The sequence below is a fragment of the Mixophyes fleayi genome, chromosome 3 (genome assembly GCF_038048845.1).
Source record: "Mixophyes fleayi isolate aMixFle1 chromosome 3, aMixFle1.hap1, whole genome shotgun sequence".
NCBI lineage: Eukaryota > Metazoa > Chordata > Amphibia > Anura > Limnodynastidae > Mixophyes > Mixophyes fleayi.
Genome location: NC_134404.1, coordinates 116449923 through 116469665, shown reverse-complemented (window position 1 = coordinate 116469665; position 19743 = coordinate 116449923). Strand labels below are relative to the sequence as shown.

General features: G+C 37.9%; 1 protein-coding gene across 1 annotated transcript in view; it reads left to right on the top strand.

The window, feature by feature from the left end:
* Positions 1-19743, top strand: part of KNG1 (kininogen 1) — a 63282-nt gene that overhangs the window by 33363 nt on the left and 10176 nt on the right. The window contains exons 8-9 of the mRNA XM_075202209.1: positions 11352-11459; positions 17883-17969. Coding sequence (XP_075058310.1) covers positions 11352-11459; positions 17883-17969 — 195 coding nt within the window. The remainder of the gene's footprint in view (positions 1-11351; positions 11460-17882; positions 17970-19743) is intronic.

Sequence of the window (19743 nt, the reverse complement as noted above, 5' to 3'; positions counted from 1 at the left end):
ATCGGGCTCTCCATCCTATTACCATATTCATGGATCAAAAGAATCTCACCTAGAGTCAGCCCAATGTTTAAATTCCCGGCAGGCCCGTTGGTCACTTTTTTTTCCATATTCCAGCTGTTCTTAACCTTTCGTGCTGGATCCAGAATTTCAAGGCTGACACGTTGTCCAGATTTTTTGGTCCTTCAGATTCCTGTCCTTGGGATCCTAAACCTATTATTAGCCCACTGAAGATACTAGCTCTGACTAAGGGCTAGATTTACTAAGCTGCGGATTTGAAAAAGTGGGGATGTTGCCTATAGCAATCAATTAGATTCTAGCTTTCATTTATTTAGTACTTTCTACAAAATGACCGCTAGAATCTGATTGGTTGCTATAGGCAACATCCCCATTTTTTTCAAACCCACAGCTTAGTAAATCTAGCCCTAAGTCTTCCGTCAAAACACCCCCGGTTGGACTCTATTGTATGGAAACTCATCTTCGTTCTAAACTGTTAGCTTGGGCTCATGATTCTAGAGTCGCTGGCCATGCCGGTGTCAAGAAAACCATGACTTTATTATCTCGTAATTATTGGTGGTCTTCTTTGACCTCTGATGTCTCCAAATATGTTGCAGGCTGTGGTGTATGTGCTCATCACAAGACGCCTAGATGGACTCCTGCTGGTCTTCTTCTTCCTCTCTCTGTTCCAGATTCCCCTTGGACCAGCACTAGAATGTATTTCATCACTGATCTCCCCATTAGCCGTGGTTTCAATCGTGTTTGGGTCGTGGTCGACCGTTTCTCCAAATGGGCATACTTTCTTCCTCTTGAGAAGTTACCATCTGCAGCTAAACATGCCATTCTTTTTATGGGAAACATTTTTCACATTCATGGTTGCCCCCTGAAAATCATCTCTGATCGGGGGGTACAATTTATTTCTAAGTTTTGGAGATTTTTCTGTAATAATCTTGGAATCAAGTTAAAATTTTCTAAGGGACACCCTCCCCAGACCAATAGTCAAACTGAGCGGGTCAACCAGGATTTGGAGACCTTCCTCCATTGTTACTGCTTCGATCATCAAACTACCTGGAGTGATCATATTCCCTGGGTGGAATTTTCACATAACAACCACCAACATGACTCCACCGGAGTATCCCCCTTCTTTATTATTTTCCCTACAGGAAACATTAATTTACATTATCTGCATGCTGCCATCTATTACTATGAATGTCCATAAATCAACAAGTGCAAAGAAGAGAATCATGTAACATAGGGGCACTCTATGATAATGGAGTATTTAAAACTTACATTTTATTAGTTTTATTAAAATAATAATGAGTCCCAGAATAGTGCCTGTGACACCAGTTGCGAAATAAAAAACAAAAAATGTGAAATAAACAAACATATAAATTTTAAAATGGCAGAGAACACCGCCAAGCCTTGCAGTGTAATGAGACAGCCAAAAAGTCTTCAATAAGATTTTATAATAAATGACAAAATATTATTAGTAGCTGTCTATAAATCCAAAAATATAGAGGACCATTTAAATTTTTTGGTTAAAAGCGAGTGAGCGAAACGCGCGTCGGCGTTCGCCTCGCAGTGTTATGCATACTAATTAATTATCAAAACTAATTTTTACGGGAGGGGACCAATCTCTGGCGTGTGTGTGAATGATTTGAATGAGAGCCCATAACCAGATATAAGAGGGACTCTTAGATTAGTCTAATGAAAATCTCAGCAAACAGTTAGGGCTTTATTAGCTTGACAGACTGCTGTGACTGAATGCTCAGATGTGAGCCTCCATTATAGAGGGATACGCAGATCAGTCCTTTTCTAACCTAATTACAGCTTATGGTTAGGGCAGGATTTAGCCTGACTAATGCTACATTAACAATTATAATGAAATATACAATCTTTGATGTTGAAAACAACATCTTATAGTATGGTAATTTGTGGCGTATACATATCATGTTACCAATAATTAAGAGAGAATATATCTACTCATACAGCACTCTTAAGTCTTATTTATAGTGATAAGACTGTCACTGCCAGAGTTCATGTCCCACTAAACGGAGGTTACGTGATTATGGAATATTAAGGGTTTACCATTTTTGATATATATCCCTGGAATAACTACTCCACTATAATAAGGGAATAACTTTGTCTACACTATCATTACTCCGTTAATGATGTCTTATTATATATAAATGACATCTCCCATTTAGGACCAAAAAATTTAAATGGTCCTCTATATTTTTGGATTTATAGACAGCTACTAATAATATTTTGTCATTTATTATAAAATCTTATTGAAGACTTTCTGGCTGTCTCATTACACTGCAAGGCTTGGCGGTGTTCTCTGCCATTTTAAAATTTATATGTTTGTTTATTTCACATTTTTTGTTTTTTATTTCGCAACTGGTGTCACAGGCACTATTCTGGGACTCATTATTATTTTAATAAAACTAATAAAATGTAAGTTTTAAATACTCCATTATCATAGAGTGCCCCTATGTTACATGATTCTCTTCTTTGCACTTGTTGATTTATGAACTAAAAATACATGTATAGGGTGCACCAACTCAGTCAAAAAATAATCATATTATATGAATGAAGATAGTCTGAGTGTTTGATTCCCTAGTGCGTTGGGAATTCAATTCTCTTGAATATTACTATGAATGTCCGTAGACTTTTGAGGTGGAGGTGGTTCATCTTGAAGGGATATGCTCCTTTGAGGTTAATGCAAAGATTATCTGCAAACATTTTTTTTAAAAAATCATCTACGGCTTGTATGTTATTTACTCAGCTTCCCTACAAATTAATGCAGACAACACCTCAGCAGCACAGTAGGTTAGTGCTTAGCCCTTCTGTCTGGGAGGCCTGACTTCATGAGTTTGTTTCCCCAACATGGCCTTAGCTGTGTGTACTTTATGGCCCAATAACATAAGTAAAGTCTAAATTAGAGGAACTTTTAACCTTGTAAAACTCAAAATTGTTGTTTGTGCACCAAATTAAACTAATGCCTCTTTTGTCAGGTATTACACTGATACATGTGAAAGTTTCTCTAGGACATGGCTTACTCTAATTTCAAATATAACTAAACTTTTTCAATATACCTGCTATCAAACCTGCTTTGACCAAGTTACTCCTTTTATTGACTCACTTTTCTGAACGAATCTAGCTCTGTATGTTCTCCCCCTTTTTTGTAAACATTTCCGCCCTCAACTACATTTGACTTCATCAATCAAAGTGTGTGTGTTGTTAGACTGTAAGCTCTATTGGCCCAGGGACTGTGTACTCTGTACAGCGTCTCAGTTGGTGGTACCCTCATAATTGTGAAAATGTTGAAATAAAGTAATATATAGAGCAAAGGACCCAATGTAAAATACGTTTTAAGTTAGGTTCGAAATGTCCATCCATTATTGCCTTTAATGACCGCAACACATTTGTTGACATTAAATGTAAACAGACACACACTCCACTTTTATTTTATTTTTTGTTTTTAATCACAACTTCAAACGCAAAAAATACTACAACAAAACATAAATGTCAAAAACTAAAGATAAACTAGTCATATGCTTGCAACAGCAATATTTTTTTTAAGTAAGTGACTGTATTTTTACATTTCTTTCTATATTTTGCAATCAAAAGCAAAAGTTCTGCCTTGGAGGGTGGGACTTCACCACACAGCCTGGGTGTCTTTTTGAGCTGTAGAAAAGAAAAAAGAAAAAAAACACAATGCTTACCTAATTGTTAAAACATGTATTTCTTCAAAAGGGTGTACTTTGTTTAACCCATTTGACAGGATCATCAGAAATATGAAGTGTTACCTAACATAATTTTGATAGAAATGGTGAATGGTATGCTAAACACAGTACTAGGCAGAGGATTAATACTTGTGGGTGACAGATGTATTTATATATACACATTTGTGTGGTGGCTGGGGTTTACTTCAAACCCCAACACATTGCATTAGGCCCATCATGGTTTCAAAATGTGGAATGGATAAATAGCTAATTGTCTAAAGGCATGTGGGTCATCAAGTGTTGGTCTCAAATACTATGCGACTCAAAAGGAATACAAATCGGAAAAGTGTTTTAGTTCAATACTTAGATTCACCCATTGCCACCTCCAACATTGTCTGTGTGGCAGGCACCTCCTCCTCCTCCAAGGCCACTTCCTCAACCTCTTCCTGTGGGGCCTCCTCCTCCACGTCCTCCTCTGAGGCCTCCTCCTCCCCCACCTCCTGTGAGCCCTCATCCACCTACTCTGCTGCCTCCTCAACCTCCTCCTGTGGGGCCTCCTCCCCCTGCTTGGCTGCTTCCACCACCTCCTCTTCAGACTCCTTAGTCTCCTCCAACGTCTGTTGTTGGCGGGCACGATGTCTATGGTCTGTTTCAATAAATATTACACCTACGTTTATTGCTAAAAAACAACCTGCTTCTCAATTAGAAACATCTAGCCTGATAATAATGGCAACTGACATTGTGAAACATGCTTTTTAATACCGTTTTAATGAAAAGATGTAATAGAAGGAATACAAATTGACAGACACACCCCACTTTCATATGGCCTGTAACAAGGTTGGTTTTGGGATGATGGATGTGTAAATGTCATTATTACTGTTTAAATGAGTGCTAAAGTTTGCCTTTATTTCCCAAACATATTTCAAACCATCTAAATAGTGTCAGGTTATGCAGAATATTTACAGGAGGTATTTGGGTAAGGCCTTGGAGCACGTGAAAATCAGCTTTGCACAACTGTGAACATTGACCTCAAAGATGGCGTACCACTCTATAGCCAATATAACACATCTGGCACTGTAATATTATAAATGTTGGTAAGGTAATGTCAGCAAGTTGCCTTAGTGGGTAGCACTTCTGCCTCACAGCACTGGGGTCTTGAGTTGGAATCCCAAACATGTGTTATTGGTCTTGAATTTGGCCCTCAATCATTAAGGTCGCTAAATGTTCCACCACAAAAATTAAGAGACAGAGCCCAAAGCATGTTGCATTGGAGGGGGAAATCCATGTATAATCAGGAGGAAAATTAATATGTTTGGGTAGGCCATGTTATTTGAAATTGATGAAAGATTTTCAAGAAGTAAACCAAGTATGTGTTTTACAAAAATTAATGCGAATTATAGAGAAGTCAGGTCTCCTGATCTCTTCTCAGCGCTCAGCTAAGAGCTGGGGCTTGCGGCAGCGAAGATCGCTGCCGCCAGCCCCAGCGCAGACACTGGAGCTGGTCGACTGATCTGTGTCTATGGAACTGTCTCCAAATGTATCTGCGGACCCTTTGATAGGCCCGCAGCTTCAGTACATTAGAAATATATTGGCCTGTCCATGCCTTCGGTCAGGAGCCGCAACTCCCTCTGTGCAAATGTTGCAGACCTCATTTTAGAATGCAAGATTGTACTCTTCACTCGCGGATCTTTTCTACACCTTTATGCAAAATGTCTGCCTGTCATTCATTCATCGTATCCTAGCACAGAGGGGTGGAGCGATGGGAAATGTACTCCGCTATTCAAAATTTTTTGCACTTTTTAACAGGAAACTTTAATTGCAGGCAAATGATAACAGGCACTAGATTTATAAGTGTGATAGTTTTTGTCAAAGCTGAGTTGTAAATGTAAGTGTAGAAATAAAGTGTAACATTTTGATGTAACTACCAGAAGAAGCATACAGTAATTTACTTATGGTTTAAAATATGTGTCTGTAATTTAAATCATAACTTGGGTGACATGGTTTTGGTAAGGTTCAAAGTTACATATTTTTTGGGCCCTAATTTGCCTCAGGGCTCTGCTCCTCCTAGCCTCATCACAAACTTACAGACAAATTAAATTTAATGCAATAGAGAGGGTAAAGTGGTGTTATTGACAGTGAGTGAGATTGGAGGCCAGTTGGTGACACTGGCATGTGGGACAAGAATGAACTCTGTATAGAACATGATTTGCTTTAGCCAACGTTGTAACATCTATGAGGCAAATGCAGAAAGACAGTGGTTTTCAAACGATAGTGCTGTAAGAAATAGGTGAGAAAAAGCTATGTACATTTGGGTGTCCTTGGCGTAGAGATGGTATTGGAGGTCAAATAATCAAATTAGTACCCCAACACTAGAGATGTAGAATATTAAAGTACAACATTTTGCCAAAAAATTAGCCTTGTTAGACCTCAATAGAGAGTGGGTACACTACAGGAGCGGTTAGAGAGGTAGCAAGCGACCCAGGACCTGTGTCTAGATGGACAATGGAGTGAAGGATGTGTAGGAGAAGAGGGTGTTAAACAGTGTCCAGAGCAGCAGAGAGTTACAGGTGAATGAGTATTGCAAAAATAAATTATTAATATTTATTTATAGACACAAATACAGTAATGAAATGAAACATGAAAACAAACTGAAAATACCAGCTCCTTTGTAAACTAAAAATTATAAACACATGCATGTTGGTTTCATCTCATTGGTTAGAAGTGTTGCAAGGCAGGTCATGCAGGAACCTATAATGCCTGTCTTTTCTTTGTTTAAAATATAAGAGAAAAAGCAATCAACCTTAGGCCATTTTTAATTTAAAAATGAGTTGACTGTACTTTGTACACACTTGTACTTTCAAACAGTAAAATCTACAATTTGTTACCTTAACTGTAACACGGGTCCCCCAATAACCTAAAAGGAATAACATAACTATATACTTACAAGCAGGGCCGGATTAAGGGAATGGAGGCCCCTGGGCTTAGGGGGCCTCTATTCCCCCGCGAGGGCCCCCCCGTGATCGGAGCTGATTGCTCCCCCCCCCCCCGTGATCGGAGCTGCCCAAGCTGCCCGTGCCCCCCCCCCCCCCCAGCACTTACCTCCTTCTCCGGCGCGCTGTGCTCTCTTTACTGAGGAGATCTCGTGAGAGTGAGACTCACGAGATCGCCTCAGTAAGGAGACTACAGCGCGCCGGAGAAGGACTGCAGGGTAAGTGCTCAGCAGCACTGATCGCGCCGGGGGCACCCCCGCCCCCGACCGATCAATACTGCTGCTGAGCACTTTCAAGGGCCCCCTGGATGCCATAGGCCCCTGGGCTGTAGCCCAGTTAGCCCTATGGTTAATCCGGCCCTGCTTACAAGCTGCAAAAGGCAACTCCTCCATGTCTTGATCCTTCTGCATGAAATGAAACTTGTCAATCCTCCTTGATTAATGAATATTTTTTAGATGAGGTTTGACATGTCCCAGCTAACGCCTGGTAGTAAAGGAAAGCCTTTTGTTTGGTCTATTTTAAAGAAAACTCTACCAATCAAGCTTCATCATTATTTTTCAAAATGCTATGGCTCTAAAAGTCCCATCTGCCTTTATAGCAAAATTTAAATTTTGTAGAATTCAAAGGTACACTTTTAAGTCCAAACTATCTGGTGCCTGCATTTGTATATGTTTATAAAAATTAAACAGGCCTCTATTTTCATCACAATACAATTGTTTTTTTAGGATGTCAGAGATTTCAAAAAGTATGATTTAAACCATATTAGAAAAACATTTTACCTTGAAAATCAATGTTGAACCTGAAGTGTCCTGCCTCCACAGTTTCTGGAGGTCTGGGGATCTGTTGGATAAACATGCAACATGGAAAATTTCCACAACCACATAAGAAGTATATTAATAGATATTAGATTGAAAAGCTTCACAACACAAAAAAAAACAAGCAAAAAAGTGGGTTACAATTGATAAGACAAACAACACACACATTAAAATGCACATTGCATACGAAAATAGAGATGCACTGTTATTGTGTAACAAAAAATATCTTACAAATACAAATATTTAGGTGTCTATAAAAGAGTAAACTAAAATATAACTCTCAATACAAATAAAAGATCACTATACAAATCCACAGCAGAAAAACACACTATAGAGTCCTAACCAACTTCAAATGTGCATGAAGCAGTCTTTTATAGTGGATTGTAATGAGACACGTATATGCAGGTGTATAGGTCCACTGAGGTATCAGATGACAAGATCTGACGCTGGAACTATGCAACGTTGTTTACGAAAATCTGTTGTTTCCTTTTATACTGATTTAAAAATGTTGGGGCTTATTTCTGATTACATACATACATGATCCTTTATGCCTGTTACTAAGAAGGTGTGTGCAATTGTTAATTTAATTATGGTCATTAACACTTTAGGATGCCAATAGTGCCTGTGTTGTGTTGTATGTTTGTTTCAATCTGAATTATGCCTTACTGGTTAGAGAAATGAGCTGGCAATAGCAGGGTCATGCATTTAAAACCAGAATCATGCCTGCATCTGTGCTGACTTTGTATATCCCCATGTTTCTGTGGATGTACTCCAATGTGTCACTTTTAGAAGAGTATGCTAGTATATGTTTTGCCATTTACTATGGCTAGTGTTGTGCATATTTATGATTGCGAATTGTTAGCCATTACATCCGCATCCACATTTATTTACATTTATAAATTTCCTATGACACATTTTTCGTGACGGAGAACAAGAGAATGTGTGTGTGTAATTCTTTAGTGTTTATCCTTAAACCTTCATGTTGGCAGTAATGCATGTGTTGAGTTGGGAATTTGCATATTCAAAAATTTAAACTGCATGTACCAAGGATTGAGGGCTCCAATATTTCATTGGAGAATTGATTGATTGTTACATTAACATTATTAAAGTAAAACTGCTTGTTATGAGAGACGTTGATGCTCGGCTTTTACTTCTAATCTATTTCATGCACATACTGTTTTCACCACTTGTACATTGGCGTAGTGGTTAGACAATCCACCTTTAAACAGTGGAAACCTGAGTTCGAATCCTCACGAATGCCCTTATCTCTCTGGAGTTTATATATCCTTCCCATGTTTGTGTGGATTTCATATGTGTCCCTTATGTAAGTGTATGCTTGGTTTAAGTCTGCACACATTATCCGTGCAATTTTCTTAAAGTAAGCTGTTATGCTTTTATAATATTACTAGTGTATTGTTAGCTGTTTTTAACAAATATCAGCAACTAACTGTTGACACATCAGCCACTTTACAGTGCGATGTATTACAATGGTGGTTGTAATTAAAAAGAGGTTGCTTTTAATAAAAATATACACAATGTTTAATGTTTGATATAAATATAAAATACATTTTTAAAGATAAAAAATTTTTTTTAGGTGAAGTGTGTTAAGATGTGTGTTGTGCATATTTAGTTGTGAGTGTTTTAAATGAACAATGCTTTTAGAACAGTTTATTGTTGTTATTCAGCGCTGCTGCTATAGCTGGTTTGGATTTAAACATGACCCAGAGCTTCCCTAAGTTTCAGCAAGGAGTTAAGATAAAACTCATAGGTGTTTTTGTTAACTATACGACGGGACCGGAGGTAACGCCTACTCTTCTTAAGTCAGTACAAATAACACCTACTCTTCTTAACTTCTTTTGGATCTCCGCCCATTCCCAACCCTTTATTCTTAAGTGGTCAGAAAACTTCTTAACTGCAGTTACATGGATTTTCATCTTAATTTAAGAAATTCTTATCATACGCAATGGAATTTCCTTTTTATCTCCATTTTCTGGGCATGCACAGAGAAGTTTTTTGTAAGATCCGCCAAAAAACGGCAGATGCGATCGCTAATAAATCAGGCCCTGAGTGTTCATATGTGTCATATGCCTCAAAGGGTATTGCATCTTAGCAATTGCTGGGCAATTCTTCATACCTCAGGAGCAAAAGTATATGGTGTTTTGTAGATGTTGCGCTTGGCGGGGGGTATGGGCTACAGCCCTGCAATTCCATCGATAAGGGGGCATGTGGGTCCAGAGGGGTTTTCAGATGAATTGGGACCCTCTGTGTTGTTGTGAGAGAATGCCCCCGAAGGGACTTACCATGTATATTGATCCGGAAGTTGTACAGCTGGTAATGGCTGGTTGCTTGGAGAGCAAGGGGTGTGTACAGGTTCGGGGAAAGGTTCCTCTGAGGATAAAACATACATCACAGGCAGAACACGGGTTCAACATGTCTGGAGTGCACGGTGGAAATACATGACATCTGGGCAAGGTATCTGGGACCAATCCTTGTGCTATGGAAATTAGTCCCCTGGATGCTCTCTAATTTTAGCTGACCTCTGACAAGTATTTTGATTTGGTGTGGTACCCCAATATAAGAGATATCTTCAAAAATATCTCTCACATCAAGTGATGATGAGTGGTTCTCACACTCAACTCTGGTGCTAGACCAAGACCCTGGATTTAATTTGGAAAAAACTTCCCTACTGTACCTTGTTTACCATATACCCTTTAAGTACATGAATGTTTCAGCCGTATCCTCTTTTCTTCTCTTTCCTCTAAGCTGTACATATTAAGTTTCCTGGGTATTTTTTGGCAAATGTTTTACTTAACATTTGTCATTTTAGTTCTTTTAGAAAATTTATACAAGAGCTAAGTATAGATTTTATAAAATCCTTCTACAGGTGCGGTCTGAGCATAATTCTATGGAGACCATTTACGAAGCATACCTAATGCTACAAAACTTTATATTTATCAAGCAGGGTTTCCGAAAAAAAAATTGTTTGCCGATTCAGCTCATGAGGGCAAATAGGCGGCGTTCTCCTTGATGTATGCTGGGCAGAACAGCGTCTTAGATTGGTGCAATGGGTTTTATCTCTAATAAAATTGCCCTTTAAAAATATGAAGGCAAACCACCAAGAATCTGAAGTTTTTCGGGAACTGCTGCTTGATAAAATTACCCCTATACTTTGCACTAGAGTATGTCAATGGTCTGCCCAGCGCACATCAAGATGAACACCGCCTCTTTGCACTTGTGAGCAAACTCAACAAACTAAAAGTGTGCTTAAGGATGTGTACTGTGCAAAGTGTATATCACATCAAAATCCAACCTCCCTTTTAGTACCAAATTAAGAAAAAAAAACACAAGACTTTTCTCTTAAAATACCGCTCGATTTAGCCTTCTCTATGGCTAATACCCCTTAATCTCATGAATTAAGACAGACATAAGATATTTAATAGAGTACGCCTAGAAAACCACTTCTCAGCAGAAGGAAAATACTTTTAATATGACCGGTTTAGCAGAGAAGAACATTAGCAGATACATTAGCTACCTATAGTACAACAGTCCCCAAATAGGGACTCAACTGCTGCATATTAATACCAAACTCTCCCTTTTAGGTCCAATCTCACAATTTAGAGAGGTAAACAGAAAAGGGTATTCAGTCATGATGTAAACACACAAGGTGGAGCATGATTTTCAGCATTCATGACAATTTTATCTTGAATATCCATATAACTTAAGATGGGTAAAACTATTTGACAGTATTACATTCATCTAGTATTATCTCTTATTTAAAAATGTTTTATATCAACTATTTTTAACACTGAATCTTTACTTTGTAGGGTTTTCACGAAGTATTATATAACGTGGCTTTTACTATTAAGCCGACCAACTGTTCTAAGCCTGCCTATACCATACTGGGAGATGAATGTGGCTTCCTACCAAATGCTGTAAGTTCCTATATAAAATGTTCATGCATATCTGTTCTGTATGATTAAAGTGATTAAACAAGAGGAACAAAATAGCATATATTAAGTATTACATTAATTTCAACCACACTTCTTTATTTGAGTCTAAGCTGTGATTTTCTTGATATCTATATTTGCATTATTTGAACCAATTTATCCTTACCATTTGTATATTCAAATATAGGAATGTTTATAAACTGCTATATATTTTCTAGTTTGAACAATGTTTTATTGGAAAGAAGGAAAAACACTGATCTGGCAAAAAATATACAAAGGGGCTGATTTAATTGACAGTGTGAATTTTTTTAACGTAGTGTTAACCAATTATAACGCTATTGTCGTTATATTATTTTCGGAGAGCAATTATTTAACCCAATAACAATTTAATTCAGAATGTAACGCTCCATTTTTGTTTCCCAAACCAGTTCATTGTGGCGGGTTTGAGCCTCGTATTAAAGTATAGGCAAAAGCGTTAAGGGGCTATTCAATTCTATTTTAACGTAGTGAGGTAAACTGTCCAAGCAGCAGTTTTATCTCATTCCTCTACTGGCCAGGTAAAAAAAAGCACAAGAAAAGTAATGAAATCAAAAAGTAATATCAGAATGAGTATGTATCAACTACATTATGCAAAAAAAAATAGTGTAGCTGTGTAAATTACACAATACAAATTAAAATGTGTGTGTATATGTATGTATGTATGTATGTATGTATGTATGTATGTATAAATGTGTTTTTGTGGTACTTTTGTATGGATATAAATTAAAATTAGTGTAGTGAAATGACAATAGTATAAAAAATGTGTAGTGTAATTTAATGTAATGTAATAGAACTTTTCACAGCCAAAAATTGCCAACAGATCCGATGAAGTCACCAGGGAGCCAGGAGACAACAGCAAATGACAGTTTGCCGTTGGCTGCGATTTTATTTATAGGTTCATGATGGTCATGTTAAACCCTCCCCTCCCCTGCAATGTGCATTGACCTAGGATTAACGCGCAGGGGAAGCGTTTATTGATTTCAAATTGAATACCGCGATTTTTAACACCACAGAAAGAAAAACGGCTGTGGCTTCTTATTAAACCTTGTGTTAATATACTTTTTACTTTTACCGCAGCATTACAAAAAATGGACGCAATCGAATCAGCCCCAAAATGTTACTTACATACAAATTTACTGTGATTCGTTTTATACGGAAAGAAATGGACTACCCAACAATATATTGGCTGGTATTTATTAAGGACCATAAAAGACCATGGGTTGGATTTACTAAGAGCCGAGTCTGATGGCGGTTTGAAACCGCCATCCATCGCCGGTGGTTTAGTGGTCCAAACCGCAGCTTTTACAATAGGGCGGTTTCAGGCTTCAATTTAAAATGTATGGTGATGAATGGCGGATTGAAAAAGCTAAACTGCCATCCAAAAGACAGGACAGGACAGTTTTAATACCTGCTGTTTGAACTATTTTGCCATTCAGAATATAACAGAATGCACAATTGACATTTAAATTATTTGGATAATCATTATTTATTGATTAAGGGGCAAAATTAATTTAATAACTTATGGGGGGGGGAAATTAATTATATTAAGTGACAAAATTATTTAATAATTATATTATTCAGACACTATGTAATGCCAAATTGTGCAACATAAATAATTATATCCACTATTAACAATCAGTTAATAGTATTATATATTCACATTTCCCACATAATATAATGCTATAATAGTGTCCTCTAATATTTTAAAAACTTCCCTCATAAGTTAATATTACATTTTGCCCCTTAATCAATAAATAATGATTGCCTAAATAATTTAAATGTCAATGGTGCTTTCTCTTATGTTCTGAATGACAAAATAGTTCAAACAGCATGTTGTTTGAGCAATCTCGCCACTCACAGCCACCTCTTCATTTTGGCTGCTTGGATGGCTGTTTTGCGGCAGTTTTGAAAAACCCAGCTTAGTAAATCTGGTGGTTTGTATGTTCATCATTGTTAAAATCGGGATGGCGATTTGTAAAGTGGTGGTTTTGAAAAATGTCACCTTTTAACGGCGGTTTGGGCTTTAGTATATACTTTTATCCTACCCCACTGACTCCAGGGGACAGGCTACAGCCCCAGCACCAGACTGAGGACTAGTGCACATTTCCTTCTGTCCATCTCACTGCCAAACTACATCAGCTGGGGATGGGCTAGGCCCCCAAGCACTAAGCTGGTGGTCATTTCACTTACTCTGCACCTACAACAGTGGTGGGAATGGCAAAGCATGCCTCCTGGGTCCCACATCCACCAGGGGGCACTGGGATTTGAGTCTATTTATTTTATTTTTCCCTCCACACACAGCACAAGGTGGTGGTAAAAGCTTGGTATTTTGCCTGCAATCCCCACAGGATAACTGGGCTTCTGACACTAGGCTGGGATCTAGATTTAAAAAAATATTTATTTAATATATGTTAACATACTATACCATCCCCAACTCCAGACCTTCCCCGGTATCATGACAAAGACACGTCACTCTCACATATTGGAAGGACTGGTGATGAGGTCTTTCATTATGCCTGACCGTGTGTGTCTCATCTGGTACAATTCCCTAACCTAGCTGCCGATCACATTGGCCCTGGGAGAGATCAAAGATGTGGGGGCCCAGGGGAGGAGCCATACTAAGGCTGCCGGACTTATGATATCATGCAGAAGAGAATTACTGTTTAGACAGCCTGACAAGAGACACAGCAGACATCCTAAGTTAGCTTTGGCTACTTAAAAGATGTATTAGGGACCTCAAAAACCACCCCCACAGTGAGACCAGAGCAATTCAGCACGGACTCTGAGGTACTAATCAGTCAGGCAGTGGTTAGAAGTACCAGTATGGCATACCAACATATACTGGCCCACTTTGACTACTGTTGCCAATAGAAAGTGAATTATAGCTGGCAAATATTTATCTGTATCATTGCATGGACCAGATTATAATAAACAAAGGGCTGGTATAAATAAATTTGTAACACAATTAAACAGCCATATAAATGTTATTATAACCTGTTAAAATCCTGGACTACCATCTGACTTGTAATTAATGATATTCTACAGATACACATACAGTACAGAAAGCATCTTAATAAAATACAATACAGAATACCTTTGTATTACTGGTGTTGTCTTTAAATTGTAGATTAAGGTTATTGGAATTGATGTGGGCTATACATTATTCCAGTTCTGACTGGTTCCTTCTTAAAATACATATCATGTCAACTATGTATCTTCTCCATATAAAGATGTTTTTGAAATGGGGATTGTTATTCCAGATTAGTTCTCCCACTGGGGTACAATTCTGGGTTGTGTGATCCAATTTTAGCATTTCTCTCAAATCAGAAATGGTTATGCTAGAGTACAAAAAAGATGGCTTCCAGGAGAAAATTGACCTATAGCAGACCTCAGGTAGTATATAAATAATTCTGGTAAACCTAAAGAACAAGCTTGTCAAAGGTGCCATCCCACTTAAGAAAGAAACTTCAAAGGAGACCTTGTTAAAAGAAAAGATAACCGGTTTCTTATACTGCAAAAAGTGTGTAGCCTGTTAGGCTTTGGATATGCAAGACCACCAGACCCCTCGCCACCTTCCATTCAAATGTCAATCACAAAGGTTTTACCAATAAAGAAAATAAAATCATGTGCAAAACCAGCGGGTCATATGTGTTAATGTGTCTTTATGGACTTCTATATATCAGAAAAACAATCAGAAGCCTAAGAGTCATAATCTAATTACATCTGAGAGATATAAAAAACAAAATGATCACTTCATGATGACACATGACTCCACAGCAGTTTCGATGGCATCAAAAAAGTCCAAAGACCATAGTGATCTCATTGTCATGCTCTTGAAAGAGGAAGCCTGGAGGGATATACCAACTGGACACATTATCGCCAGAAGGGCTTAACATAAGTTTTGATTTTGGCATTTTTATAAACCTGTATCCTGTACATATTTGATCCTTACTTTTGGCAGTGTTTAATATACGAGTCTAAACCCCATAGCATGCCCCCTCCTTCATCGCAGCTGTGTATTCATCAGGGCTGTGCTCTACAACAGATGTTTTGACCTCTCCTTCTACATTCCTGGCTCTATTGTTTTTCACTCACTTACCTTTATCCACATAAACAGGAGCTTATTTGAGATGTCAGTCTACATCTACATTAATTAAAGGCAGCCATAATTGTGATTTTTACCAGTTGATAACTTTGAAATTCTCATACCCAGTAGTTAAGGCAATTTCACTCTCCTGCCCATTTCACCTGTGATATATGTATACAAAATTTTAAACATAATTGAAATACATGCCTTTCCTATTTTAGAAAATAAAAATATATAGTATATATACACACGCACACACACAGTGGTCGAAATAATAACTTGGCAGTGGTGCTATCGAAAATGAGCGGAATTTGACAGTTTTACTATTAAAGGAGCCAGCACTCCCAATTTGACAAATAATATTCTATAAATATATATAAATCCAAGGAAAGGATGCGCTCAGTAGAAGTATACACAATAAGAATTACTGTATAGTGTCCATAAAAAATTGCAATAAATCCACAATGTTCAATAAATTGAACTGACCAGCACAAGCATAGAAAAATATTAACATTTAATGAAAGATGATAAAATGCCCTGCACCCTGTATCTAGATATCCTTAATATCACATGTTATTAAGTAAGCACAGCACTTTCTATTTTATGCACCAAAAAGTCTTCTCTTATTACATGCAACACATTGCACTTTTATCACAGAAGAAACCTACAATAGGAGTGTAACACATTTGATATTAACATTTATAAGACCGCTGTATGCCACTTCCACAGCAAGATTTATCAACATTTACCAGACCATATACCACCACACAGTGCTCGTCAGAAATCACTTTATGGACATTTATTTATGCCTCCTTGACAAATGCAGCTCCAGCAGGGCTTATAAAAAGAAAACAAAAGGACCTTGATATATGCCGCTTCTCCTTACTGCAGATATATTATCTGCTCCTCTAACATTTTAATATATTTTCAAACTTATCAGACACATAATCTTTCATGTTTTGCATGGTATTGATCAGAGGGTAGAAATCCCTGGAAATCTGTCAAACATGTAAGTTCTGAATAAAGAATATTGTGGACTGTGCTCAGATGTGCTACGTATACATTTTCTTACGTTCATTAGCAAGATGACAGCTATAATCAGATTATATGTGAGTGCACTATCCTTATCATTTTAGGCAGACAAAAAGCAATATGTGCACTCAGACCAGTTCACACCTCCAGTAGGATATCATTTATTGAAAACAGTTTAAAATCCTGTTGGGTACAGGATGGTGTAAAGCAATGACCCTTAGGGCTAGATTTACTAAGCTGCGGGTTTGAAAAAGTGGGGATGTTGCCTATAGCAACCAATCAGATTTTAGCTTTCATTTATTTAGTACCTTCTAAAAAAATGACAACTAGAATCTGATTGGTTGCTATAGGCAACATCCCCACTTTTTCAAACCCGCAGCTTAGTAAATCTAGCCCTTAGTCTTATGTGTGACACTGTGCACCCTGTAACCAGACAATATATCTAATTGGAGTTTTCAGCTGGTCTGTTTTATGTGGATTTTTGTCTTTCTACTACTAGTATGATATCCCTAGTAGCCAGTTCTAGAACAATTGTGTGCATTACTGGAGGGGACAGGAGACTGATCATCTATCTTCTGTATTGTAGACATGTAGATTCTGATAGGACTTTGATTGTATCTCAAATAGATCCATCTAGACAAATTGAGAAGATCCTTGGGGCAAATGTATCAAGCTACGGGTTTGAAAAACTGGAGCTGTAGCCGATAGCAACTAGATTCTAGCTGTCATTTTGTAGAATGTACTAAATGATAACAAGATTCTGGTTGCTTTAGGCAACATCTCCACTTTTTCAAACCTGCAGTTTAGTAAATATACCCTTTGGACTTTAAAATCTGCATGTACAAAGTTACACAGCCACGAAGAACCACTTTACAGTCAAAAACGAAAAAATCTTACAACCAAAAATGTTTATTTCACATGTACTAGATTCCATAAAAATAAGTGGTAATAGTTCCCTATTTACTGTATATGGCAGCCGCGAATTAGGGCTAGATGTTAAGACGTCAATAAACTTCCAAATTTGTGTTCCAGTTTTTCATTTAAATATTATTGGAGCCTTCGGAAAGATACAATATTTCAAGCAGTAAAACCCAGTAAATCCTTTCAGAAAAAAATAACATATATCATAAGCTAACATATACAAATTACATTTAAGAAGTGTTTAAAGAGAAGTTTAAATAAATTGAAAACCAAATAAAAAGTAACATTAGTAACTTTACCTCTTATTTTCTTTTTCCATTTTATTTTAGAATCAGCTGTCTTGCAATACGGAAATGAATGTTACAGACCAGACTATGAATGTTCTTTCAGCTCCTAGTTGTAATACGGTACAATATGTAAGTGTGTCTCCTCTTCCTTTGTAAGCGCACAATAATGGATTATGGTACCATATTTCTGTGATTATTGTATTTACTTCAGAAAATGAAAGAAAAAATAAACAGGGACCTTATTTAGAATAATTCCTGCAATGCAATGTCATGGGGTAGCAACCACAAGAACATGAAATTAGAAAACCCATATCTCAATCATCTCACCCAGTCTGCCCTGCACAGACATTTGCACATTTGTGATTGCATGTTCTGGGATTTTTAATTGAAGAGGAAATATGTGTCGCATGAAGGAAACAAAACAAAGAAATAATACATTTATTTGTTGAAAATATACACTATATAGACAAAAGTATTCAGACGCTTGACAATTACACCAACAGGGACTGTAATAACATTGTATTCAAATACATATAGTTTAATATGGAGTTGGTCCTCCTTTTGCAGCGATAACAGCTTCCACTCTTCTTGGAAGGCTTTCCACAAGATGGTGGAGTGTTTCTGTGGGAATTTGTGCCCATTCATTCTGTAGAGCATTTATGACGTCAGGCACTGATGTTGGACGAGAAGGCCTGGCTGGCAATCTCCGTTCCAGTTCATCCCAAAGGTGTTCGATGGGGTTGAGGTCAGGGCTTTGTGCGGACCAGTAAAGTTCTTCCACACAGAACTCATCAAACCATGTTTTTGTAGTCCTTGCTTTGTGCACTAGGGCACAGTCATTTTGGAATAGAAAAGGGCCTTCCCTAAACTGTTGCCACAAAGTTTGAAGCATAACATTGTCTAAAATGACTTGGTATACTGAAGCATTAAGATTGCCCTTCACTAGAGATAAGGGGCCTAGACCAAACCCTGAAAACCAGCCCCATACCATTATCCCTCCACCACCAAACTTCAGACTTCACAGCTGACATAATGCAGTCAGGCAGGTAACATTCTCCCGACATCCGCCAAACCCAGACTCGCCCATCTGACTGCCAGAGATGCGTGATTCGTCACTCCACAGAACACGTTTCCACTGCTCCACAGTCCAGTGTCGGTGTGCTTTACACCACTCCATCCAACGCTTAGCATTGGTCTTGGTGATGTGAGGCTGCATGCAGCTATTAGGCCATGGAAACCCATTCCATTAAGCTCCTGCCACACAGTTTTTGTGCTTACATTAATGCCAGTGGAAGTTCAGAATTTTTTAGCTATGGAATCAGCAGAGAGTTGGCGACTTTTATGCACCATGTGCCTTAGCAGTCGTTGACCCCGCTGTGTGATTTTACATGGTATTTCACTTTGTGGCTGAGTTGCTGTTGCTCCTAAATGCTTCCACTTTCTAATAATATTACTTGCAGTTGACTGTGGAATATCCAGCAGGGATGAAATTTCACGAATAGTCTTATTGCAAAGTTGGCATCCTATCACAATACCACGCTTGAAGTCACTGAGCTCTTCAGATTGGCGCATTTTGTATCACAAATGTTTGCAAATGTAGACTACATGGCTAGGTGCTTTATTTTATACATCTCTGGCAACGGGTCTGATTGAAATACCTCAATTCAATAAATAACAGGTGTGGTCAAACACTTTTATCCATTTAGTGTACATGCAGTTGTCATGGGCTGGCTGGGCTGAGGGGGTAGTGGGCTACTTAGTTATGGGTAATGCAGCTACCTGCTTATCCTTTAAAATGATACTAATAGGCGGCTGAGATGTGTGTGTCATTCACATCAGTCCCTGCACCACTGGAGCTTACAGTCTAAATTCATACAGCTATGCCCTATAAATCAATTGGTCA